General features: G+C 41.2%; 2 protein-coding genes across 7 annotated transcripts in view; both read right to left on the reverse strand.

The window, feature by feature from the left end:
* Positions 1–2,427: 2,427 nt before the first annotated feature.
* On the reverse strand, positions 2,428–22,627 carry mbtps1 (membrane-bound transcription factor peptidase, site 1). Of its 4 annotated transcripts, XM_035525612.1 has the most exons (24): positions 22,532–22,627; positions 20,437–20,616; positions 20,075–20,355; positions 17,761–18,018; positions 15,491–15,709; positions 15,284–15,394; positions 10,828–10,937; positions 10,579–10,695; positions 10,024–10,091; positions 9,801–9,903; positions 9,080–9,231; positions 7,600–7,761; positions 7,208–7,352; positions 6,797–6,985; positions 6,180–6,352; positions 5,813–5,928; positions 5,545–5,701; positions 4,969–5,093; positions 4,434–4,511; positions 4,124–4,264; positions 3,864–3,995; positions 3,561–3,687; positions 3,351–3,481; positions 2,428–3,184 (listed from the first exon to the last, which is right to left on the reverse strand). In XM_035525612.1, exons 3-24 carry the CDS (start codon positions 20,298–20,300, stop codon positions 2,976–2,978), a joined length of 3,249 nt encoding a protein of 1,082 aa, XP_035381505.1. In that variant the 5' UTR covers positions 20,301–20,355; positions 20,437–20,616; positions 22,532–22,627; the 3' UTR covers positions 2,428–2,975. The 4 variants fall into 4 exon arrangements, with proteins under 4 accessions (XP_035381505.1, XP_035381508.1, XP_035381506.1 ...); XM_035525615.1 differs by having other exon boundaries at positions 20,075–20,547; positions 22,532–22,584; XM_035525613.1 differs by lacking the exon at positions 22,532–22,627 and adding an exon at positions 22,340–22,525 and having other exon boundaries at positions 20,075–20,547.
* A 3,487-nt stretch (positions 22,628–26,114) lies between these two features.
* pskh1 (protein serine kinase H1) overlaps positions 26,115–26,324 on the reverse strand; it is a 10,302-nt gene continuing 10,092 nt past the window's right edge. For all 3 annotated transcript variants that reach the window (XM_027003994.2, XM_035525682.1, XM_027003993.2), the window contains exon 3: positions 26,115–26,324. This exon is cut by the window's right edge and continues 1,743 nt beyond it. The gene's annotated coding sequence lies outside the window, so the exon portion shown is untranslated.

Genomic DNA, 26,324 nt, shown 5'->3' on the forward strand with positions numbered 1-26,324 from the left:
GATTAAAGGGATATGGAACTCTCTCCAGCAAAAACCACCTGCATTTGGTAAATAATTCCAGCCTTCAGGAGAGTGGCATGAAGGAGGTAGGCAGGTAAAAGCATATAATTGGAAGTGTCCATCAAGCTTCGAGACTAATCGCATCCACGAACTGCCTCCATACTCTTCTTGTGTCTGGAGAGGTGCAGTTGTATACCCACCCATATGGCTGTCACCAAAGGTTTCATCATGAGTGTATGGTGTAGCATGGGCCTACAAGACTCACACAGAAATAAAATAATAGTAGAAATACATCCCTATTTAGAATATCAACCTGCTTTGCTGTATGATGGCACATTTAGAGAAAAATCTAATTGCATCATAAATGATAAGGAAGCCAATTAAATCCCAAGTTACCAAATGCCAAGTAACTTAGCAGTCACAGGATTGATAGTTTTAATTATTCTCAGTAATCATCTCTTGGCCTGATATTAGGAACAACTAGATTAAAAACACATTTTTTACCCTTACGACTTGTTCATTCAAGTAATTTGCAATGGCAAATACTGAGCTCCATTAAATCAAGCGAAATGAAATCCACTGTATCATCTAAAATATAAATACTAAATTATCTCAGACATAGTGTATTAAAAAATTCAAGAGTTTTGTATTATTTTGTTTTCATTTAATGCATAACTTGTGTTACACTCCCTTGATGAAGAGGTTGCATATTTGCCCAGACTAGGTCGAGAGTGTGACCTCTGGGAACAAGGAAACTCATGACACCGTAAGGTGTGATGCTGTCGCATGTTTCTCTGCACCGCTCAGACAGATTAAAAAGGTCATGCGACATGAGCAGGGTTTCTGCCAGAACTGAGCAGGCATTCCCAGGGTGAGCATTTGGCATCTGCTCCGGTGGCAGTCTGGTGCAGCAGGCTCAGTGGTGGTCAAAAGGGCAGAGGTGGCCGGAACTCTCCATCCAGACCTGTCTTGCTGCCTGGGAACCTTCCAACCTTCCAGGGAAAAGGGAGGGCACTGTAATGTGACCTCATGACGGATGCAATTTGAGAAATCCATTGAAGCACCGATAACCTGTCACAGGGTCAGTTCCCATGTTCTTCATGTAATTAGCCTCCAGGGAAGGCTGTCATCTTGAGTCTGCAGTGGCATTTTCACAGATTCTTTTGTCCCATTAAAAATGGATCAGACCCAAGGTTTAAAGGAACCGCCAGAACCCCGTCACCTTTAATGAAATTAGTCCACTTGACACAGACCAAGGGCACAAGTATGGGTGACTGGACTGATCTGAGACAGAACAGATCAGATTTGGAATGGCTTCGAGGCATACACTCAAACTTTTAATTGTAGTACTTTTGTTTTTTGGCTCACCTGTCATGGAAAAAACTGCAATAAACAAAGCAGTAGGCCATTTTATATGGAATGTGTTCTTACAGATTATATTAATGTGGCTGTTCCCATTAACTTTCTGAAATTATACCATTGACCAAATTATGCCATCAGAATTATACTATTTTAGGGGTTCATTGTGACTGGAAGGTACTGCCCCGTGCAAAGGTTCAGGTAGTGTGTCAGTGAATAAGTGCAAATGTAGACATGGTGTTTTCTAGGTTAACTACAAAAAGCTATGATGTAAACTGTAGTTTACCAAGGAATGCATCACTGTTTTAACTGAAAGAACTCCAAAACATCTCCATGTGTCATTTAGTTTTGTTGGGGTTTTTTTTGGGGGGGGGGGGGGTGAACCACAATGATGCTGAGTCAGTCTGGACCATGAGCAGCCTGAGTCTGCTGTTTCTGCTTAGAAATGGTCATCTTTGTGGACCTTTACTGATTTCTATCAGCCCTTCTTAGCTTCCAAAATGGGTGAAGACAAATGAGACTAGGGTTCCACACACATGAAGTCATTCTACCTTCTGTACAGAAGAAATCTGTGCAATAATAGAAATCTCCATGTTGTTTTTCCCTCTGCCATAAGCAACTGCAGCTCACCAGGACAGAGAGCTTGAAGAAAAAGCTTCCAACTTACTGACATGTAACAACCACAGATTTCACTATAGGCTCTGATTAAATGATAGAACCTGTTGGCAAACTCGAACTACTTTCTAAACTGCAAAAATGAACCTCCTGCACAGAGAGAGTCCGAAAGCTCTATGCATCTTGTATATGGGGCAAACAGAGGTGAGAAGCACTCATGTAAAGCAGCATGCCCACTCCCTCTGGAAACATAGCCAGCATGACTCAACATGCTACACTAAACATAAGGCAAAAACAGATACTTCTTATAGTTCAGCTAATTAAATCATCTTGTCCACCACCATCAAACTTCTATTTATTTTCAAAACGTCTCAAATAGATTATGTTAAATCTGTCCCTATAATCCTGTTTGAGAGACACTCTGATGGAATTAAAAGGCAGAGTCAGGTAAACTGCTTTATCGCAGATGAGAGATTTATATTTAACATTGTTGGTGCTACCCCACCAACAAAGGTAAAAATCATGATGTGTATTTACAAAATTCAGTATAAGCATATATAAAAAAAAAAAAAATTAAAATTAAAAAAAAACAAAAAAAAAAAAACACAGAACACAAAGAACAAAATGACCCAAATTTTGTATAGAAATACAAAAATCGAGGTGTTGAAAATGTTCAGAAAGTTCCAGAATGCTACACGGTTGTATATTACATTTTTCTTGTTTGTCCAAGTTGACTTACAAAACAAGGGTCAAATTATCAAATGAACATGGTCAATAAATAATATACATATATATTAAAAAAAAATAAAAAAATAAAAAGAAATTACACAATTTTGGTCATTGGAATGAAAGGCTCGTTAGGCAAACCCCACGACAGGGGTGTGTGCAGGGGGTGGTTCATGGTGGGTGGCAGTTTCAAGCAAAGTGTGCCAGATGGCAATTCATTGTCCAATAAATGACACACAAACACACCGTCCACAAGTCCTCGGTGCGAGGCCATGTCACACAGTGGGGTTTTTGCCTGTGTGGGGTATCTGCTGCTGCTGCTGCAGGTAGAGGGGCCGTTTAATACGGGGTTTTCTGCGCTTTGGCCTGTTCCTGGACTTCGTCAGCTGCACCACGAAGAAGGATAGCACAACCATAGCGCCCAGGAAGGCAAACATGGGGATGGTCTGACCCACCTCCTGATTATAACGACCTGGCATTATACCTGAAACACACACACAATGCCACAGATTCATGTTCTATTCTCACCTTTGCTGAAGAGATAGTAAAACAAACAACATACAAGTCCACTGAGAATTAACCTTTGAGAAGTAAGTGTTGAAAACAGAAGGCCTAACGTAAGCGCTATAGGGCTGACAAAGGCAGCTTACCTCCAGGAATGTCCCAGGCTCCTCTCTCCCCAGGTGACAGGGGTCGTACCTGCGGTCGATACGCCTTCATGTTGGGCAGCACCACTTTGTCCATGTCCACAGACAGCAGCTTTTGGTGCTTCCACAGGTTACTGCAGAGAGAACAGGTGACATCAAGTGAATCCACTCCCATCTGTCAAGCTTTGGATGTGGAGTGGTGTGGGAACTGACCTGGGAGCAGTCTCATTGAGTGGCTGCGGTTTGGCCCAGGACAGGTGAGGGCATGCAGGCAGGGGCCGAGGTTTTGGATCGCCAAGGTGGGCCTCTAGCACCTTTGAGTAGCGGTAGAGGTGATTACCTACGAGAATAAAAGGGGAGATAATAATAATAATTAAAAAAAAAGTTCTTAGTATGGGAATGTAGGAATACTGTATTTTCTGATTCTACAGTCCTGTTATTTTGTTATTGTTCATTCTCAGCAAAATAAATGATTCAGATGAAGAGGATCGCCAGCATTGGGGGTGACCACCTTACCCTCCAGCCTCTCTGGTAGTGACCCATCAGTGCCTGTAGGGGGCAAGACTTTGTTCTGAGAGTGAAGAATACTTGGAGGAGTCACACCATAGGATGTGTACTGCAGCAGGGCATCCAACAGCCAAAAACAATCTACAGCGACACATCCACAAAAAAGACAAATTAGTAAGCTGAATGTGAGTGTGAAACTGACTTATCTAGTAAGGTTTCAAGACATAGAATGATTGAATTTCACATCCTACAAGGAAGTGTGACTATACCTTTCTGTCTGTGACTGTCATCTATGCAGTTGGAGTCTCCATACAGTGCAATGCGACCTCCTCCTTCTGAAGGTGTTTGGTATAGTCCAAGCACAGGAACATTCTCCACAACTGCAGTCTCTTGTTTCAAGACTTCTAGTCCTGGAAATAGGAGAAAGAAGCAGAAAACAAGGTTTAGGTTGTTGACATGTATGCATGTCTGTGTGTTGTGTGTTTAGAGATTTATAAAAAAAAAAAAAAAGAGAGGGAGAAAGCAAATATATCCATGGCAACAATAATGAGGTGTGGAGCAAGAGTGCATGGTGGCTACCTTGATCCTTTAAAGTTTGTGCAATAACAATGCCATCCTCTGGAAAGCGTGCAATGCTACACCCTGAGGCATAGTACACTAACGAGACAGAAAGACGAGAGAGAGAAAGAAAATATGCTAAAATGGAACAAAATCCAGCTGCACATATCTCTGACAAAACCTAATGGCTCCTTAAAGTCACATTCCATTAAACACTCTCTGCGGACTCATTGACTTAAACCTGGAAATTAACTTTGTCTGAAATAGTAGCTGTTTGCATTTCAAAACTAAACCATTTTGGGCTGCTTAATGGGCAGTGATTTTACTTCAGTGTCACAGTGCAAATAACCTCTTAAAAATTAAGAGCCTTTATCCGTATTGGTTCTTATTAGGACCACTTTCCTGAACCCAGATGAAGTATAAACCCAAGCTAATTAAAAATTTCTAATGTTGATTCACCACTGACACTGCAAACTGGCCCATGCAATCAAAAACAATGATGGAGACAGACAAAAGCATTAAAAAAAAAAAAAAAAAAAAAAAAAAAAAAACTTACTGTCGTGATCTGCCATGGTGAAATCTCCTTCAAACAGCCCATCGCTAAAGGCCATTCCCCACACAGAGATGAGGTCATTCAGAGCTGGTATATTGGCACCTCCTGTGTCTGGCATCCACCACTGCCTATGAATAGAAATGCAAGCAACTATAACAAAAACTAACTTCAAAAAGGCTTCACATGCACCTTTCTGAAAAGACCTAAAAACCCCAATGATCTTGACAATATGATGACAACCGTGTCATTTTTAGTAATTTTTATAGCCATGCTAAATAAGGACATTAAAAAGGGCTCTACTGTTTTTAAGGAGTGCTATAAAAACTATTGATGAAAAGAATATACAAATGCTTTAAAAGAAATTTTAAAGGTTTTAAATGACCAATTAAATTAACCTTTGGCTAACTTTTAGAAACAATTCAAGTTGATAATCGGCTAATGAATAAGAGCAGATTTTGCTGTGAACTTTCTTTAGTCATTTTCTTAGCAGTGTGACGCTCAAGTTAGAGTGCAGTAATGGTGCTGTCGTCAGCGGCTTCTCAGTGAGCGTTAATAGTGATAAAAGGAAGGTAGTTATACCTGGTGTTTTCATCATAGAACTTGACCTTCCTCATGACTGAAGTATTGTACCAGTCGCTGAAGATGATGAGGGACAGGCCGTTATCAATATCCCTTCGTAGCTTGGAGATCTCCTCTGGGAAGTATTCTTCCTCGCTGTCTACCATCAACAGAGTCCCTGCATTTTAAACAAGCAAAGTACACCTTACTCTGCTGGTACAGAGAGAAGAGACCCATGCTGCTACTCAATGAAGATTGGCTCAAGCCAGAGGGTCATGTCCAGACTCACCATACTGACTGGCATCGAAACATGTGATGGGGGAGCCTAGAACTTCAACAAAGTAGCCCATACTCCTGAGATGCTGGTACATGTCTCTGAAGTTGGTATGGATGTGATCGCCGTTCCTTTAGAAACAAGCAGATGGATTTACTCTAAAGAAAACCACAGACCTCTAATGGGAGAAAGACAGAAGAGCTGAAAGAAAGTTAATCTGGGCCTTTTTACAAAATTACCCCCTCTATTTACTTTTATTTTCACATCCATCCATTTTAGTTTACAATGAAAACACTATATAAAAGACAGCACTACCCTCAAGGTGTTCTTAAGTATTTCACAATTAGTAATAAACACCAGGGACACAGATGCATGAAAGTACCAGTCAAGTGGGTCATTCTTCATGCGCAGGTTGTCTCGGGGGAAGTAGCCGGGCGGGTAACGCAGGTTGTGGTACTGGTCCCATAGCACCCTCTTGCTGCGGGGAGGAGTCGGCACAATCTTCACCTTCACCGGGAGCTTCACCGTGGAGGTCATTTCAGCTCCTACTGCGGACTTCACATTTACATTCTTCATTTAGCTAGGTAATTACATTACTTTGAAAGATGTACAAGTTGTCCAGTCAAAAGGACTCACAGAAATAAACCAGAAATCGACCACACTGGTGTTTTTTTTATGGTTACTTAAAACATCAAATCCTTCTCATGTGGCAACCTCCATTTATTGAGGACACTGATATATACACGCATTCATGCATATGGCATGTCTACCCCCACATACACAGATGAGAAGACTAGCCAAATGTAATATTCATTCTAACAATGGCACTAACAGACATCCATTTTCAAAGAGAAAGTTACAAACAAATCTTTGTATTGACAATCAGTACAAATACGAATACTCATGTCAATCAGGACATAAGCTTAACATCATATTGATTTTCCTGGAGAATTCGGAGCAGCTGCTAGGAAGAGTGGAAGTATTTCTACCATCACTCACGTCATTCTCTGCAGGGGAGGCCACAGTAAGCATGACATGACCCTGGGCAATCCCCTCCCAGGATGCCGCTTTCTTGGCCACGGATATGGACACGGCCAGATAGCCGGCCCAGGGCCACAGCACGGGGGAGTAGGATACGGCCACGTCAATGTGGTCCCCGTTCTGGGGCAGGTAGGGCTGCCAGATCGGCTGGACAGGGAAGGCAGGTGCAGGGTTAGTTAGTCTAAGAATAGGTGTTGTTTTATGTAGCCTGTTAAATCTCATCTTAACATCAAACACAACTATAGTAAATAAATACGCAAAAAGAAAAAGTACACTACATACCGAGTAATACAAGAATCAAGATTACTCAAGTGATCAAGAATACTTAGTCACTCAGCACTGGTTTATGTGGAATGAGCAGTTTCTTACCTTGTCCACAATCCTGCCGGTCACACCCATGCCATTGAGGATGGTGACGTTGACTATGGTTGGCATGCCGCCGTAGTAGATGGGCTGGGAGCAGTAGGGCCACATGTAGGGACACTCGGTCAGATCTATGTAGCTGGGACTGAGACTGCAGTGAAGAAAAATTACACACAGATCAGACAGCGGGCCAGCAGAGGGTTCGGGTTAGCACTACGAAACAAAAGCTCATGCGCTTCACCGAGGTGGAATGCAAAGTTAACAAGCCAGAGTCAAACTGGAGCACCGAGTGCAATGGTTGGTAGATATGGGGGTTGCTCTACTATCAGAATGCAAGGAGTAGGAAACTGTGTACTTGTGGAGGAGTAGGAAGTGAGGCGGCCATGAGCAAGCCTCACCTGGCCTGCGGCCGGTAGCTGTAGAGAATCTGGTAGGCTCGGAGCAGGTCTAGTTTTCCATGGCCCTGTTCGAACATGTTGACCCCAGGAAGCCTGCGTGCTGATGCGATCAGAGCCTGCTTCATGCTGGCTGGGTTGACCAGCTCTCTGTTCAGCACCGTACTGAAAAAAAAGCAAAGGGCAACAAAATGAGAAGCCCAGATAGAAAAATCATAACGAGTAACACAACAGCTCTATAAACTGAATTCATCTGATGAGGACCGATACTGTTTAAGTGGCAAAAGAACTTCAGCTTGATGGAAGGGGCTTGGAACACACCAACTTCATGGTAATAAAGAAGAACTGGTGGGCAGGGGTCAAGCACCTCCAAGAACCAAGAAATGAGATCAAGAAAGAAAATGGAGGTATGTGGTGAAAAACGGACTCGTGCAGGCCATTCCAGCCTAAGCGGTGACCTACACAGGATAGGGGCAGCAGGATAAGGGAGAGGATCTGAGACAGCATTCTGTCTTTCTCCAAGGCAGACAAGATTGATTCTGTTCATTTACTCTGCCCTTGTTCTTTTTGACTTCGGCTCCTCTGAGGAAATCTGTCGATGACTCGGTTCCGCAGGCATCCCTGGGAACAAAAGGAGCACGGGGCCACAAGCATGGAGACGAAGTGTCTGCTCCAGTCCAGCTCATCCCCCAGACACTTATAGCCTTTTATCAGCTGTTCTACACACTAACTCTAGAGCCCTTCCAGCCTCTCTTTTATGGCTTCTCTCCTTAATTAACCAGGACAGGGGCTTTCAGTGCAGTCTTCAGGGACACCCAGCTAGTCCACGTTTTTATTCTGTTCCAGCTTCGATCTTGCGTCAGTAAAATAATTCAGGGCTGTAGCTTGTACAAATGTAATACCATTTTAGCATCTCCATGTGTTTCTCCAGGTATGAATACAAGGCACCGTATATGCACAATCAATCAAATACGCTGATTAAGGAAGACGCCCACTTCTGCAATAACTGAAAAGTAGTTTTCTCATGGTCTCAGGTTTCACCTTAATATAGGACAAGTCAGAGAGTGCAAAAGAACTGACAATAAAACAGAAAACATGTGTGGCAGGCTCCATGTACAGTGTGACCCTGAGCCCTCTGGGTAGTTATCTCCAGAGAGTGCACTGAAGGCTGGCTTCAACACCAACAAAACATGTCAGCACAAAGGACAGTGAGGGCCAGGACCAGCCATAACAACCCTCCTATCTGCTCCCCTATATCAAAACACTGCCTCAGTAGCAGAGGGGGCAGGGACACACAACCTCTGACGCACAGGGGGCTGGAACGAGCACCACACCCTTTCAGCAGCGGTGCAATCTTTTTAAAATTTGCACCTCACCACCTTTACTTTCATTAACTCTATTTATTTCAAAGCTAACTAAAAGGTCCACAAAAAAAAAAAAAAAAGACAAATTTGTGGGGACGCTTTGCAACGGCGCGTCTCACCTGGCGAGCAGCGTGACGGCACCAGCCACTACAGGCGAGGCCACGCTGGTGCCGGAGAGAGAGCGGCAGCCCTCTTTCATTCCTGACCCACGCACGCCAGAGCCATAGGTCACAATGTCAGGCTTTACCCTGCCATAGCCACCTGGCAGCTCCTGAGAACGAGAAAGAGGGAGAGAGGGAGGCAGACAGACAGAGAGAACATGAGTGAGAGTTAACCACTGCCATTGTTATGGCTACTAAAGAAAAGAAGCAAAAAAGTCACATAGGGAGAAAATGTTGGAAGCCTATAGTTTAATATGTTTTTAGTTTAATAGAGTGCTGTATTAGTATTGTAAGCCCATAAGCCTAATATCACTCAATCAACAATGTAACAGACATTCGTAGAATTACTACGTGGAATTACTACGAATGTGGCACAGACCTGCAATTTATAGCCAGAAGAGACAGCACAGCTGTTCAACAGCCTAAACAATAACATCAGCTCTAGAATGCTTCACTGCTTCTTGAACCCATATAGAAATGATCTCTTTAGAAAAGTGCATAGTTTGAAGACAGAACAGGATCCACTGGCTCCAACACCTGCTCCAAGTTACAGATATTAAACAGGATACGTCTGCCCTTTAAGGTCAGCTAAAATTCCATGACATGCACTGACAAGCCTGTTCACACACCTCCAGAATAGGGCTATAGTTCTGTGGTGTTGTTATGAAACAGGACTTACCCATGTTGTCATTCCCCTTGAGGAGAACCTGGCGATGTTGTCCTCAAAATCAATCCCACCAACCCCTATCACATCCATCTGATCGGCTGGGTTGTTCAGAGTGCTGTAACATGAACGCACACATTCACACACACATACACAAACAACTTGGCATGTAACTGATTTTTGATGTAGTAACATATTGCCAAGACAGATAATCCATGTGTATGACTGAAGCACTCACCCATAGAGAGGGCCATCATTCCCAATTGCAGACACCATGATCACCCTGTTTGCTGTGAGCTCCCAAACCTGGCGCAATTCCAGAAAAGTATTCGTGTTCAACAATTATTTTACACAATAGCAAACTGTGTCTATTAATCACTGAAGGTTTATTCTCTTTGACCTTCATCATGTTGAACTAATGGGAGCCATTTTTGTTTAAATGTCACGATGTTCTCTTAGCATGATGATGTGTCATGTCAAGTCATGATAAAGTGTCATATCTTAATTTGTCATAATGTTTGGTTAATATGACATTGCTGTGAAGGTTATCTGCAGTCAGATCAGACATGCACAGCCCATCAACCACATGTATGTCTATGTTTAGAGTCTCTTCTAGAAATATCCACATAATCTTCATTTAAAAATAAAAAATAAATAAGGGTTGCTAGGATGCGATTGTGAAACCAAAAAATGCAAAAAAAAAACAAAAAAAACAGGAGACTGCAGTAAAAACTTTGAAGGTGACATCAAATCTTTGGGTTCTATGAAGCCAGCAACAATGAGATTGATGTACCTTATCGACGAAAGGATGGTCCATGAAGTCTGGACCTCCAATGCTGAGATTTAACACATCGATCTTCTTCAAGATTGCATAATTAAAGGCATCCAGAAACCAAGATGTGTAGGACACCTGAAAGGAATGTTCAGTCATTAATGTTAAACATTAATACAATTTAGACATTCATTTTGGTATTTATACACTATGGCCATATAATGATAAAGGACCAACACAGACAGTGTGTGTGCGCGCATGTGTGTAAACCTGGTTGTTGGTGAACACTCTGAAGATGTGCAGCTCAGAGTCAGGAGCGAAGCCCTGACATTCCCTCATGCTGGCTATGACTCCAGCCACAAACGTGCCATGGCCCAAGCCTGCCGGCACATTTGCAAAGAGAATTTATAAAAGAGAACATAAGAAATAAATGGAGGAAAAACACATTACACAAAAGCAAGTTAGTTAGCTTTGGTATTGATTTCCTGTTAAGTACACAAAATTATCATTTCAAAACAAAACTGAAATGCCAACGCTGTTTTTTTTTTTTCCATTACTGCACACAAACAGGGTGACGATCCTTTTCATAAATGAAGTGTTTATGACATTTTGAAATACAACCCAAACCTCTGAAAGAAGTCCAAGTAGGTGTAACATTTCAACCTCTTTGCAAAACAAAGGTGACACATGAATGCCATGGACACCATTGTATTTTCTTTTGTCTGAGGCCACACATTTCTCTTTCTAAAAGTACCCAGATTGAGTGCCAAAATAAAACAAATACATGTCAGTATAGAGCCAAAAACCCTTCAAAATCAAAAGACCTAATCCAAGTCCTCCGTGACAATGCTCTAGGTCCTCTGAAATTCACATCATTTACTTGGTCATTTCTCCCTTTAATGTTTTATTCATACCCTAGTCTGGTCGACTCCATTTTGTGCTGAACAGGATTTTTAAATTCAGCACACAGCTGTAAAATGCAACACACTCACTTAAAACTAATTAAGTCACAAGACTTTTCAGGTTCAGTATGATTTTTTTTTAAGTCAAGTTTTGTTTGTCCATGGCTTAAATATGTACCGATTACAGAGCTCTATCCGACAGATTGGTTTGGCTAAGGATTTTTAACACAAGTTAATATAAAAGATTATAGCAAGTACGTGTGCAAAAAAGTACAGTTCACATGCAATGAAATGCCACTTTAGTAGTCACCTGCCCTTTCACAACTGGAGCTTCCCTATACGGACATTAGAGACATATAGTGAAGTACAGCAACAACAAAAAGGTAAGGAAGTATTTCTTGGATCAGTTCCAGTGTGAATCCACATTAGAATGGGAAAATTGATCGATTTTGAACGAGACACAGTCTAGGCTAGCTGGGCTCAGCATTTCAAAAACTAGCAACCTTGGGTTTTTTGTGCAACAGTGTTGAGTGCACCGAGAATGGTGTGAACAAGGAAAAAACATCCAGCAAAAGGGGATCTAGGATGCCTGCAGGCATCCTCAAGTCAGATTTTATCATTTTTAAGACTTTTGAATGCTATTTGCTGTAAATTTGGTTTTAAATTATATTTCAATTACATGTGAAAATAAAATAATTTTGAATAATTCTTAAATATTAATTTTGTAAACATGGACATTGAGGAACAGATACTTTCAAGATAATGTTGAAGGCACATCATTTTGAAAAGGCGTAAGAACACTGAATAAACCAAGCGGGCAAGAAACTGAAAAAACTGCCAGGGGGAAAAAAACAACCAAAAAAAAAACCCCACACAAACGAACAAACAACTAATATATATATATATATAAATAATATGAGAATGAGAGAGAGCCAGCTAAATTAGGCAGACTTTACGCAAAAACTGGATCACGAAATCGATAGCAATGACTACAGATAAAAGCAAAAAATAAGTGATCTAGGTTAGCTAGCTAGCTAGCTATAAATCTCAACCATGTACCCGATCCTTTCTTATGGTAGTTTGCTACTGACAGCATAGTTAGCGTTAGCTCAATTCTATATCTTAGCTAACCTTGCTGTTACTTCACTGTAATGTTCAAAGCCAGCCAAAGCTAGATGTAGATATAGAGCTGATTTCCGAGAAGACTTCAAGACATATTTGCAAAATATGTAGCTAGTTACTTATATTTCATGAAACATGTTGAGCTGTATAGCATTAGCAGTTGGGTGAAAATCTCCTGCCGAGATGCCTGCTAGCCATCTGGCCTAGATTTTGGTAACATAGTTAGTTAACGCTAGATAGCCCGCTAATGCCATTTGTCAGTATATATAACCAGATTGAACAATACTGAAAAATGCTGATAAACATCCATCCACACAGATTCTTCCTCATCTAAACGGACCTAATCAGTGATACAAGTTAATCATAGGAGTAGCTAATGCTAGCTAGCTACAGTGTGACTGATTTCAAGACTTAATGTTGTCAATTTGTAAAATGTACTTTCAGACAAAATAATACTTTCAGGAACGCGGCCACCACCAAGATGCAGCAAATTCGGCGCAAGCAGCATGTAATAACGAGCCCTTCCTGTTATGTGTCATCAGATCACACTCGCAGAGGTAGAGTAACAAGGTGGGCTCTCATTTTCTTGGCATACCGTGGGTCCTCCAATACCTGGGCATGGTTGCTGAACAGTAGGGCTTACATACACATTGCGTCTAACCAAGTTCATCCCTTCATGGCAGCTGTTTACCCTATGGGAGAAAGACACTTTCAGCAGGACAACACACCATGCCACAAGGGTCAGAGTGTCCTGGACTGTTTCCAGGTACATGACAAAAGTTTTCTCTTGCGTCGCTGTCCTTCACAGTCCTCAGATCTTAATCCTAAAGAACATCTCTGGGGCAAGGTAGAATGGGCTGTTCAGAGCACGTCAGCACCTCCATCTAATATGCAGCAACTGCAAGAAGCTATCCTGTCCACACGGGCCAAGATTCCTACAGAATGATTAACATTTAGGGGAGTGGGGTTCAGGTCTGGACTCTGTGGTGGCCAATCCACATGTGAAAAGTGATCTCATGGTCCCTAACCACTCTTTCACAATTTGAGAATCCTGGCATCGTCATCTTGGAATATGCCCGTGCCACCAGGGAAGAAAAAAAAATCCATTATGGAATAACCTGGTTGTTCAGTATATTCAGGTAGTCAGCTGACCTCATTCTTTGGACAGATAACGTTGCTGAACCTAGACCTGACCAACTGCAGAAACCCCAGATCATAGCACTGCCCCCACAGGCTTGTACGGTAGGCACTAGGCATGATGGGTGCATCACTTCAGCTGCCTCCCTTCTTACCCTGATGCGTCCATCACTCTGGAACAGGGTAAATGTGGACTCAGACCACATGACCTTCTTCCATTGCGCCAGAGTCCAAACTTTATGCTCCCTAGCAAATTGAAGCTGTTTTTGCCGGTTAGCCTCACTGACAAGTGGTTTTCTTAAGGCTACACAGCTGTTTAGTCCCAATCCCTTGAGTTCCCTTTGCATTGTGTGTGTGGAAATGCTCTTACTTTCACTATTAAACATATCCCTGAGTTCTACTGTTGCTTTTGTATGATTTGATTTCACCACACGTCCAAGTGATCGCCGTTCACGAGCATTCAAAAAAAATTTTCCGACCACATTCCTTTCTTGAAGGTGTTTCCCCACCGTCCTTCCACTTTTTAATAATGCGTTGGACAGGTCTTAACCCAATTTTAGTAGTTTCAGCAATCTCCTTAGATGTTTTTTCTGCTTGATGCATGCCAATGATTTGACCCTTCTGAAACAGATCAACATCTTTTCCACAACCACAGGCTGTGTCTTTCGACATGGTTGTTTAATAAATGAGAAGCTACTCACCGCATCAGTTAGGGTTAAATAACTTGTTGCCAGCTGAAACAATCACCCGTGCAGTAATTATCCAATGGGAGGCTCTTACCTATTTGCTTAGTTAAATCCAGATGTATGTATCTGTGTGTGTGTGTGTATATATATATATATATATATATATATATATATATATATATATATATATATATATATATATATATATATATATATATATATATATATATATATATATATATATATATATATATATATATGCGCATGCATGTATGTGTGTGAGAGAGAGATGTTCAGAAAAGACCAAGGGAAGTACAGACGATTGTATCGAAACGTAAAACTTTCATTTTTCTCATTTTCTCTCTTTTTTGAATACTTTCAAGTAGGAAAACAAAGAATCTTAATTATGTGCCATGTGCTGTTCGGATAAGGTGCTACCTCTTCACCGATCAGAGGGTTGATTTAATTTCATCTTGGCACTAATCAAATAGGATTTTAGAACAAATGTCTGGCCTTAGAGAGAACACAATCGCATTCATTGCCTTCATGTCTGTCACATTTACTGCATGAAGGGATTTAAATCCAATATCTACCTAGGTTTCATTCAAAGGTGTGGATTGTGTTTATATTGCATGAAGCATGCCTTTTCCTAAATGAAATGTGATGAATGTGTCTCTTAATGCATGCAAAGATACACTGCAAAACAAACATGCATTTTATTTTTAGCTGTGAGGTGATGAATGCACCATAAGAAAATGTGTATGTTTAATATACTTGCAGGTACAGACATTTTGTTAAACAAATGAACATGTGAAAACCCCAGCTATAGGTTATAGTCTTTACCTTTCTATGCAAAACCAGTTAGAATTTTAGCTTTACCATCATCCAGTGTCTTCTCATTCGTCCAGTTGGTCCTCTCCTTAACATTCTTAAAGTGGGGATGTTTCTCACTAAGTCCAGTATCAAACACAGCCACTTTTACCCCTGAGCCTGTTAATAAATTAAAAATTAGTGATGTGAGACTGGGATAATAAACATGTAATATCAACAGCTAAGAAATATTTGAATCCTAAATCCCACACTCACCAGTGTGGCCCATTTGCCAGAGGACATCAGCCTGCAGGATGTGGGCCACATGGCGGGGGATGGCCCGGAGCAGGCGGCGGCTAGAATGTCGACCCGTGGCATGCCAGAAGCCCGAGCCCAGAGACAGACTGGTCCTCCTCAGCGGCCGGGACGACTGCCACGACTGCCACTTTTGCATCCAGCGCGTGTCGTTACAGGAGGAGCCACCATCGCCTCCCACTGGCAGGGGCAAGGAAAGGAAGAGAGGAATTTTAAAAAGCACAAGCAGGCAGATGAGCCCACAGCAGAAGCAATTATTTTATCTGCCTGACAGCTCTGGAAAAGAAAGAACAATGCAGCAAAATAGCTGGTCTCCTGAAAGGTATACAGATGTCCTATGAGTACACATACCCAAGGGGAAAGAAAAATGCAAGCAAGAAAAGCACCCAAACTGGGTGAGATTTAGGCACGAGTGATGGTGCTTCTCCACCACCTCCATTTATCCTCCAAGACGCACTCGATGCTCTGCATTTCACATCCAATTTACTACCCACAGGTGCGCTCATCTGTTCCATAACCCAGAGCTCTGCAAGTACATTTCAACTGATGGGTGCAGGTCAGAAAAACAAATCACCACTTTTATTACAATCACAGCTGAAAGGTTCAAATTAAAATGAATTGCTGCAGCGATTCAGCAAATTTCAGGAATGGTAAATTAATGTTTTTCATTGAACCAACCCCTCTGCAATCACAGATTGCGCCCATCTGCAGATTGCGCCCATCTGCACCTCTTTCACAAATTAACATTTCTCTGCCTACATCAAGCCAATGCAATCACACTGTACAACACAGACACCTTTGTAGCTGTGGTTCTCAAAGCTATGTCACGTCTTTCTGAGCAGCTCCCAAGTGCCACTGCAGGACAGCGAGGCAAAAGTCACCCACTCCTGAGGCCTGAGCTGATGTTTATGTAAAAGCAGTGAAGCGTGGATGTAAAGAGCTGCACCCTAATCCAGCACAGGTGCGGAGAGTGGACGTCGAACAAGACCATGTCAGAGCTGTGTGTTCATAAGAATCCTCCATTAGACAGTAACCGTATTAAATTCAAGTCGCTCACCCTTGTGCTCAGAGAGCAATACTTTAATAATTACTGCCTCATATGTCCTTCAGACACAGCCAAGAAGGCTGACCGAGGGCCACTTAATCTCTTCTGCTTTGCACTCCAACTGCAATAGCATGTCATGCTGCTATTAGCTGGAACACAGCGAGGTCTGCTTGCTCTTGATAACGAGAGCCGGAGAGAGGGTGTAGGAGTGAGTGTGCTGCAGACTGATGGGCTCAGCTTGCATGGCTTCATGGTGCAGGCTACTTGATGCAGGCTACTCAGCAACTTTTCTGAAGGGTGAAAGAGGGATGTTGGTTTGAAGGGGTGTGCTGCTGTGTAAATTCCAGAACCTCTTTACGGAAGGTGTAGACTGACACGTTAATGTGATTCTTGTCTGGGTGAAGGAAGGTATGCATGTGAAGCAGAAACACAGCATTCTTTCACTGCACACTCCTTTGGGGGCCATTTCTTCTAGTGGAAGGCAGACACATACACGCACTCACATTCAGACACAGAACCACTCCAACACACACGCACGCTTACTGTTCTGTCTGCCCCCTGCTGCTCCCCACCCAGGAACACAGTGGGGGGGTACTTCCCATGCACACTTAGTCCAACCTTTCATTTCAAATTAACAACCGAGAAACAACACATTAGTGTTGTGTGTGTATGCTTCATAAATTAAAGGCATCGGCACAGTAATTGGAAAAAGAGAGGATTTGAAGCAGTGGACCTTCATCAGGCTACTTTCAAATTATAAAAAAAAAAAAAAAAACAAAAAAAAAAAAAAAAACACCAATTACAAAAGAGCTCATATAGGAATTTAGGCTGGCAATTTTTATGCTGCCACACAAAGAAAAATCTTTTCAAATGAATAAGTAACAGCACTGACATAACAAGAGAAGAGTTAACGAGTGCCGTTTATCAGTAGGTTACCACCAGGCTAGTCTACCCCAATAACAAAATGACAAAAAAACACTTGTTTTAAGCAAAAAAGGATTTTAAAAACATGCACGCAAATAAAAATAATAAATAACAAGAAAATGTATTTCTCAATTGCAACAATTGGAACCGCATTGTACAGAATCCCAAGAAGTGTAAAAATGACAACAGAATATCAGTGAAATGAGGAATGAGGAGGTTTCTGCTCGTTCTCACCCATAAGGGATTTCTGGGCCAAACTCACCAGCGAGCAGTTTGAGGGAGCGGAAGACCTTGCGCTGGGGCGTGACCCTCTTGATGTAGGGGTGGTCTTGCAGGGTGAGCAGGCTGCTGTGTGCGTCCTGCCGGATCTGCACCACCTCAAAGTCACTCGGGTAGTCGCTGGCGGGGTTCTCCCTGGGCATGATGCGCCAGTTCACTGCCCCGACACCTCGCAGGGCACTACTGATGAAGTGGCTGCGAGCCTTGGCCGTGAAGTAGCCGTTAAATGCTACGATGTACTCTGAGTAAGAAAGCGAGAGCAAATGAGATTAACAAACATACCTGCACGCTGACTTCCTTGTTCCTGAACAGACATGTCTGTAGGATTCATTCCCACCTGCTGCCATGGAATACACCTCACATTTTTCATCAAAGCTTTCATGTGGGCTTCGATTTTGTCTGAATGCACCAATTCACTACATTCTGCAATGGAGCAGTGTTTGTAGATGTTAATCTACAAAGGCAGTAACTACAGGGACAGCTCACTCTCAAATCACCTAATATAGGAAGCTCTAAAGCCTTTTTGTGCGGATTTCATCATCTAAATGAATAGTGTTGTGTAGTTTGGTATCTACATGTGCATACTGTGGGTCCAAACACTGGGACCAGGGCTCAGAACAAAAACTAAACCAAGTCTCTTTAGGCCACCATGAACAATCAGAGCATCAATACTTCCCCACAGGGTCTAAAGGGTAGGGATAAAATATCGACTCATCTTTCAGACAATTCCGCACTGCACAAAAAAAGCCCAACACAAACTGTAACAGGAGGGTATCCAGCTGTCTCCATGCCAACATAGCTGGGGTGGGTTGAGCTGAGGGGATAGACAACCATGTTCTTCCATTAACTGTGTTTGTACAATTCATTACACAACATTTCTTGTTTTCGGAAATCCCAGCTAAGTGACCACCTTTCCTGGGTTTCATTTGCGGCTCAAGAGCTATGAAAATTATTGTGCACATGTACTGGCAAGAAATGTGCATGAGACAGAACAGTAATCTAGATCAGGGGTAATTTAAAATTTTCCCCCTTTATGTAGAATTATAAATTATGAATCAGTATTATTGTCTACTAAAATATAATGTGTTTATTTCATTACATTTTGGCTTTACACCCAAAATTCACAGGAGCCAAGTAAAAGGTTTTCTATGTTGCCTTACCAACATAATCACCAGTCCCATAATACCCTTATGCAAGTGGAGAAAGTGTGAATGAACAAAGCAGGAGAACATGGTACAAAGGCCACATTCACAGGGCAGTAACCAGGTCACTCAACGGGTTATGCTTTGCCCCTACACACACAGAACAGTGCATGAGCACACACACAAATAGACAGAGGGAGGCTGTCCAATGCCACTGTGTATTGGAGAGGTCAGATTGGATTTTTAGAACTTGTACACATGGAACCAATGAACATGCACATTTTCCAAGTTGGAGATGTGCCAGCAAATGAAGTGTTCTTGGAGATCCCCAAACTGCAGCAAGTTAACAAGCACTGTAGCACACATAGGTCTTGTCCACACATACAAGGGGGGGGACAGTGGATGCTTTTGCCCTGATAAAAAGCACTACTTCATTTGTGACATGATAGAGCCATAGCTTAATTTGCGACATTTTGCAAGAGCTGAACATTTCACCCATCAATTTTACTCAAACATTAAACAAAATCATCCATGTATCTCTTACAGAAAACATTTACACTATTGTGTTCCTGAAGCTTTTTGGAGCAATTTCATTAAAGAAAATCCACAGTACTGTTCAAACCAAGGCTAAAACCAAGAACCCTGGGCCCAGATTCCAATAATGGAAACACTACAAACCTTGATTTTCAATACAGATTTTTCACATTAATACCTTTTTTATTTTGTAGGTCTGACATTTTCTTAATAAAGTTAGTGAAGATGAAATTAAAAAGATAAGTATATAAATGTGATTAAATCTATAAATAAAATTGGTGGTTTCTTTAAGAATCCTTGCTTAAAATAAACCATTTTGCCTTCTATATTGTCCTATAAAGCTAAGTTCCAACCTTAATGAAATGAACTAGATTTATCAGACAGAAGTGTTCAGGAACTGCTGAGCATTAGCTCATTGTGTGAGAGAACTAAACTAAGATTTCAAGGAACAAAGCTGGCTATCCCTGCCTTAGAACTTTGCGTGATCACATGACAAACCCTCCATAACCTCCGTGCTCTTAAACCTGCTCACAAAGACCCTCTAACTGGTTGTTGCTATCTGTACCAAAATGTTTGATGACACAAAGAAGTTATTTATTTACAACAAAAGTCTACACTTACCATGTTCCACTACTTTAGAAGAAAAGTCCAGTTTCAGGGTTATCTGTGAGCAGTTGGAGCTCAAGAATCCATCAGAGGCAAAGGAAGATGAAGACAAGTTGGGAGTCCCTTGGCCTTCCTTAGTGCCTGCCAGGGGCAAGTGCCCTGCCAGCAGGGCCAAAACCAGGACGAGCCACACCATTGTTGGGGCCATGATGCCTGAGGTGCAGTTCAGTTTATAACCCATCCAACCAAAGGAGTCTAAAAGTGATGGTGCCCCTCAAATCACTGCATTAATGTGGCTGATGAAAAGCAACAATCCTGTTAATTCTGGATTAGTTTATATTCGGAACTCTGAGAAGCCTGAGTAACACATGGCTTACATTTTCATTTCTTTCTGCGTTTTCTCTCCATTTTGGGGTTCCAGTGGATCTGATCAGTGACACGGTTCAGAGAGAATGAGAGGGGCCATTGCTCCATACACAGAGAGGACACTAAAGCAGATGAAAATAGAAGTAGTCAGCTCCAAACCTTCAATTGTCTATTTCCTCTTCTTCAGCCAACTGTAGACACACACAAAAATAACAATTTATCCCAGAATCAGCTAATTGATGGCACATCATATTTCAATAACCTACCAAAAGAATTATTATTCAAACTGGGGGGGGGGGGACTGTATGGTTCATATCTTGCTGTCAATTCATTAGTGAAAGGCCTCTAACAAAATGTTAAGCAAAATTACAACTAATATGCTATTTCACTGCTCTACAAAAGACCTGTTGAAGCACGTCTGGGTAACGGCTAATAAAAATGCAGTTCTCTTGGGCTCCAGGATAAAACTTAGAGTCACCTTCAACCACTTATCATGAGAAGAGACAACTCATATGGCCTTACTTTAAATGCATTACTTTTTTGTATCCTAAGGAAGAATCATGTTTCTCAGTGAAAACATTGTAAATGATGCTCGTAATCCAATACAAAACACCGCCATGAGGAAAGTGTTTCCTAACAGAAGGTTAGTTTCTGTGAACATCATAGCCCCCACCCAGGTTCAAGGCCAAATGATTTCCACAAGTCTGTGTGTATTATATATATATATATATATATATATATATATATATATATATATATATATATATATATATATATATATATATATATATATATATACACACACACACATACACACACACACACTAGTACGTACACGTACACTAAGGAATATATAATAACTTGGAGATTAAGTTGTTTTCAGATCTTGCCATTTATTTTAGTTAGGTGACAGATTTAATATCGTCTCAACCTACTGGGCTGGAGAAAAAGCGAACCCAAGACATACCAGTGCGGTCGATAATGGCCGCTAACAAGTATAAATAGCTACACATTTAAATTTAATTTTAGAAAAGAAAAAAAAAGGCCATCAACAATTAACTGTCTAAACTAAGCTTGTTGTGGCGAGCTAGCTAGCTGTTTTATCTGTGCGGGGGGCGACCACACAGAATTGCTTTCGGTCGAACGTCTGCTCAAATTAAACCAGCTATTTTAAACATTTATTCCTGATCGTTAGACGCCCGCACATTGCGTTAAGTCACAAAACACAATAACAGCATTTGTAGCCGTATTATCTCGTTTTCTGCTTCTTAAAAGCACTAGCCAGATTAAGTGTAAAACTCAACACACTACGAATGCTTTTTGCTGTGGCGACTGAACGTCCGCGAGTGAAAAGACGTGTTAATTAACAAGCTAGTACGCGAAAGATAGCTAACGTTATCGAATTAATCCAACGACAGCTCGCTAGTTAGAACATACATTTGTATGCACTTAAAACATTTTGCATTGTAATGGTAAATAAGCTTCACCAAAACATAGCTTTTACTGGACAAATACACCTAGGTAGTAAGTTACAACAAGGAAGCGTTATTTGTGCTTATATTAGCCAGGTAAGTAGCTGATTATTACTACAAATACACGTAGCTAGATAGCCCGCAGCCTCAGCTAGAACTAGCCAGCGTCATCTTAAGGTAGCTAACTAAGATAACGCTAGCGGCTTTTGATTTTGACATTGTCGTATATTTGGGATTTAATCTAGCTATTTTAGCTAGCTAATCTCTGTGTGGTTGAGTGGATGCCAAAATAAATAAATCGCAGCTAATGGAGGTTAAGACAAATCAACTTGGATAGAAAGTAACTCGACCTACTGGTCAACTAACAAAGCAACAAGAGAAAGCGTCGATTGGCTTGTTAGCTAGCTATATATAAATAAAGATTTGCTGTTTTGAGACTCACCAAAGTAAAATGCACAGCCAGAAAAATACACAAACTAGCTCGCTAGCAGCAAACGCCTCAGCATCTCAGTTCATTCTCCATATACAAGGCTAGTTAGCTACAGGATCGCGACTATACTCAATCCTTCAGATCAGGGAGCCCACAAGGACGATCTTTTGAAGTGAAATGTGTATAAAAAGGCGTTTGTTTTACCTGCGACTGCAGGTAGCTTGTAGGCTAATGTAGCTAATCATCAATGCGTTTTCTTTAGTACTGTAACTTGAGAATCTGTGAACGAAACAGAAATTATCCAATCGTCAGTGGCTAAGATATGATTGGCACAACGTTTAGCCAATTGGAGAGTAACGGTAACAGGGAGAGTAACTAACGGGCTCTGAGCATCTCGGTTTTACAAAGCGCTCTAAACTGAACGATAGGACATTAGAGGCCAATTTCTCGACATGTATTAATGGTGGTCTTGGACTGTAGTGCAATTTATAAATTGCAATTTATGTTAAATCTACGTCTGGTAAAACGGCTTTGAGTGTCCCAAATTGAAACCCTAACACCCTAAATGGAACATTATTCAATTCAGTGTATGTCTTCGACTGTTATCACAATGCATATTTATCGCCCCATTAAATAATATTTTAAAAATGCAAAACTGTCTACATATCCTTTAATATCATTCTGACATGGACAATTCTCACCTGAACAGGACTCTGCATATTCAGCTATTTTCATTTCTGTCTGTGACCACACGATGGCACTATATTCTGGACATAATAAAAGTTAATGACAAACACCACGGGGCAATTGCGTTGTCACAGGTCAGCAGCAGTTTAGACTCATTTTAACACACGTGGGTTAAATTAAACCCGAATGCTCTGCCAAAATAATCACAAGTCTACCTGATCCACCACTAAACGAAAACTAAAAAACTAAAACAAAACACTACATAATAAGGACATTTTACTATATAAAAGCTCAATATATAGTAAGTCAATATATAGCATTAGGTTATCTTTTTATTTAAATATGTCACCCCATATATTTAAAGTCTGTTTGTTAAATATAAAGCCAAAAAGTTAAAATAGTCTCTTTACAGCACACAAACAGTCACCTAACCTAACACCAATATAGTATACTACCTGTGTATTTCACTGGGCCTAATTGTGTAGCTATGAAGCACGAATATTTGACAGCACCCAGCTAAGCAAGAGAAAGAGGTTTACAGTGGAGCGCTGCTTGGTGACCCAGGCTACAGAGAGCAAACAAAACCACTAGCTGGTGCCGTGCTCCACAGTTTGGACGAACCCGGTGTCACACACACACAAGGAGCTACACATCTGGCCGACTTCAATACGACACACGCAGCCCTGAAGACAGTGCAGACAAGGCATTGTTTAGCGATTACTGCAAATAAGTCGTCGTTGCTCAGCCTAGCAAACAGCTTGTTTTTCTTCCTTTTGTGTGTGTGTGTGTGTGTGTGTTTGTTTCCTTTTTAACTCAATAATAGTGAAAGCCTAAACACAAGTCATCCCACCAGGGTGGTACCAATCCTCAAGAAGGCCACACTTGACAGCTCCAGCATTACCAACTACAGACCGGTATCACTTCTCTCTTTCCTCTCAAAAGCCCTTGAACGAGCAGTTTATAATCAATTGTCTCTTTTTCCCACCCAGAACCAGCTGCATGATCCCAATCAGTCTGGCTACAAACCGGCACATTCTACAGAAATGGCCCTCATAGCGGTGACTGAGAAACTTCATGCCGCTAAAGCTGCCAAACAGTCATCTGTTTTGATTCTTCTACACCTTTCAGCAGCCTTTGACGCAGTGAACCACAACAATCTTCTCTCTGTTCTCTTCAGGCTTGGTGTGACTGGCTCTGCTTGGAGATGGTTTCAGTCCTATCTGGATGGACGGTCCTATCAGGTGACATGAAGAGGATCCACATCCAAACCGTGTAGACTCTCCACTGGTGTTCCACAAGGCTCAGTATTGGGGCCCCTTCTCTTCTCTTTGTATATTCGTTCTCTTGGTGATGTAATATCTTCTCATGGTTTCTCCTACCACTGGTATGCCGATGACACTCAATTATTTCTTTCTTTTCCACCCTCTGACACACAGGGCTGCAGACGTATCTCGGCATGCTCGACTGACATTGTGTCATGGATGACAGCCCACCACTTGAAGCTCAACCCCAGTAAAACTGAGCTTCTGTTCATCCCAGGTACTCCCAACCCTTACCATGACCTCACTGTTTCCTTTGACAACTCCCTGGTATCACCATCCGAAGCTGCCTGTAGCCTTTGGACAACCAGTTGTCATTCTCAAATCATGTTTCTAATCTAACCCGATCTTGCAGATTCCTCCTTTGTAACATACGAAGGATTCGACCCTTTCTTTCGCAGAAGCTACCCAGGTGCTTGTGCAGTCTCTTGTGATCTGAAAGCTAGACTACTGCAACTCACTACTTGCTGGTCTTCCTCTAAGAGCCATCAAACCTCTACAACTTGTCCAGAATGCGGCAGCACAACTGGTCTTCAATCTTCTGAAGTTCACACGTTACTCCACTGCTGTGCTCCCTTCATTGGCTCCGTGTAGCTGCACGCATCAGATTTAAAACCTTGATGTTTGCCTACAAATCCAAAAATGGACCAGCCCCTTTATACATGAGGTCAATGGTCAAAGCCCGATCCGTACCTCGAGTACTTTGAACCTCAAGTACGGCTCAGCTTGAAATACCTTCAGGTCTCATGGATGAGAAGCATTGAGACTATTTTCTGTCCTGCTCCAAGATGGTGGAATGAACTCCCACTTGCTGTCTAGACAGCAGAGTCCCTTGCAGTCTTCAAACGCAGACTGAAGACCCATCTATTTACAGAATATTTAAAGGACAACTGACACTGCTGCCATATTGACTGACTAATTAAGTACTTATTGTAGGGTACTGTTTATGTTGTTTAACAAACTCTAGCACTTATTGTTTATAGCACTTATCATTGTTTAAGATAGACCTTATGTATTTTGCTCTTCTAGGTATCAGCATTCATCCCTGTATTCTACAGTATTCTAGTTCACTGGTATGTTTGATTCTAACCTACTGTACTGTACTAGGATATATTCTATGAGTAAATGACAAAGCACTTTTGTAAGTCGCTCTGGATAAGAGCGTCTGCTAAATGTCGTAAATGTAAATGTAAATCTTTAGCTTGTCTGAACAATACATTCTGAAAAAGCCTAATAAAGATTGCAGTGATTAACGCTGAGCGGTACATTAGTGTTTAATTAAGCATCATTTAAATAAAACATTATTGTGGAAAGTATATACACACAGATATAGAATATTAAAATATGTGAGCTGAAAATGCGCTTTAGTTGCAAAAACCTTGCCTTAAACATCCATAGTCTTTAACAAGGTTAAAATAAACCTCAGTCAAACGTGAGAAAGTGACATCTGGTGGCAGATGTGTGATTTTTAAATAAAATGGGTTTAGTTTGTGAGCTTTCAACTTTCAAGGGCACAGCTTTGAAGTTTGAGAAGCCACGTGACAAGTTAACAAACTTCTGCTAAGGACAGAGCATTATGTATTATGTACATGCACTGAAACATGCAATGTTTGCTTTTAATCCATAAATTAAATAGCCTAAAGGCTGCAGTGAAACGACATTTGTGTATTTCTTGGCATTTACTTTTGTCACAAAGTAAATTTCACTTTAACAATAGAGAACACAGACAGCATATTTTATTTAAAATAAAACTAAAATGACAAAATTGACTTATATGAAACTAAAAACAATTTTTTAAAATTAACATTTGATCCTTTTTTTGTTTTTGTTTTTTTAAAAAAAAAAAAAAGTTTCACTATTCTGGAACAAAGTTATCCATCATTACTCTTTATGAAAATAAAAAGAAGCACAAACAAAACATATAAACATTTTCTTTCAAGAGACAGTGTTGGATTGGCTTCATTAAATGGAAGAATGTTGCTGTTTCACTC

Source organism: Electrophorus electricus, chromosome 4 (genome assembly GCF_013358815.1).
Source record: "Electrophorus electricus isolate fEleEle1 chromosome 4, fEleEle1.pri, whole genome shotgun sequence".
Taxonomy (NCBI): Eukaryota; Metazoa; Chordata; class Actinopteri; order Gymnotiformes; family Gymnotidae; genus Electrophorus; species Electrophorus electricus.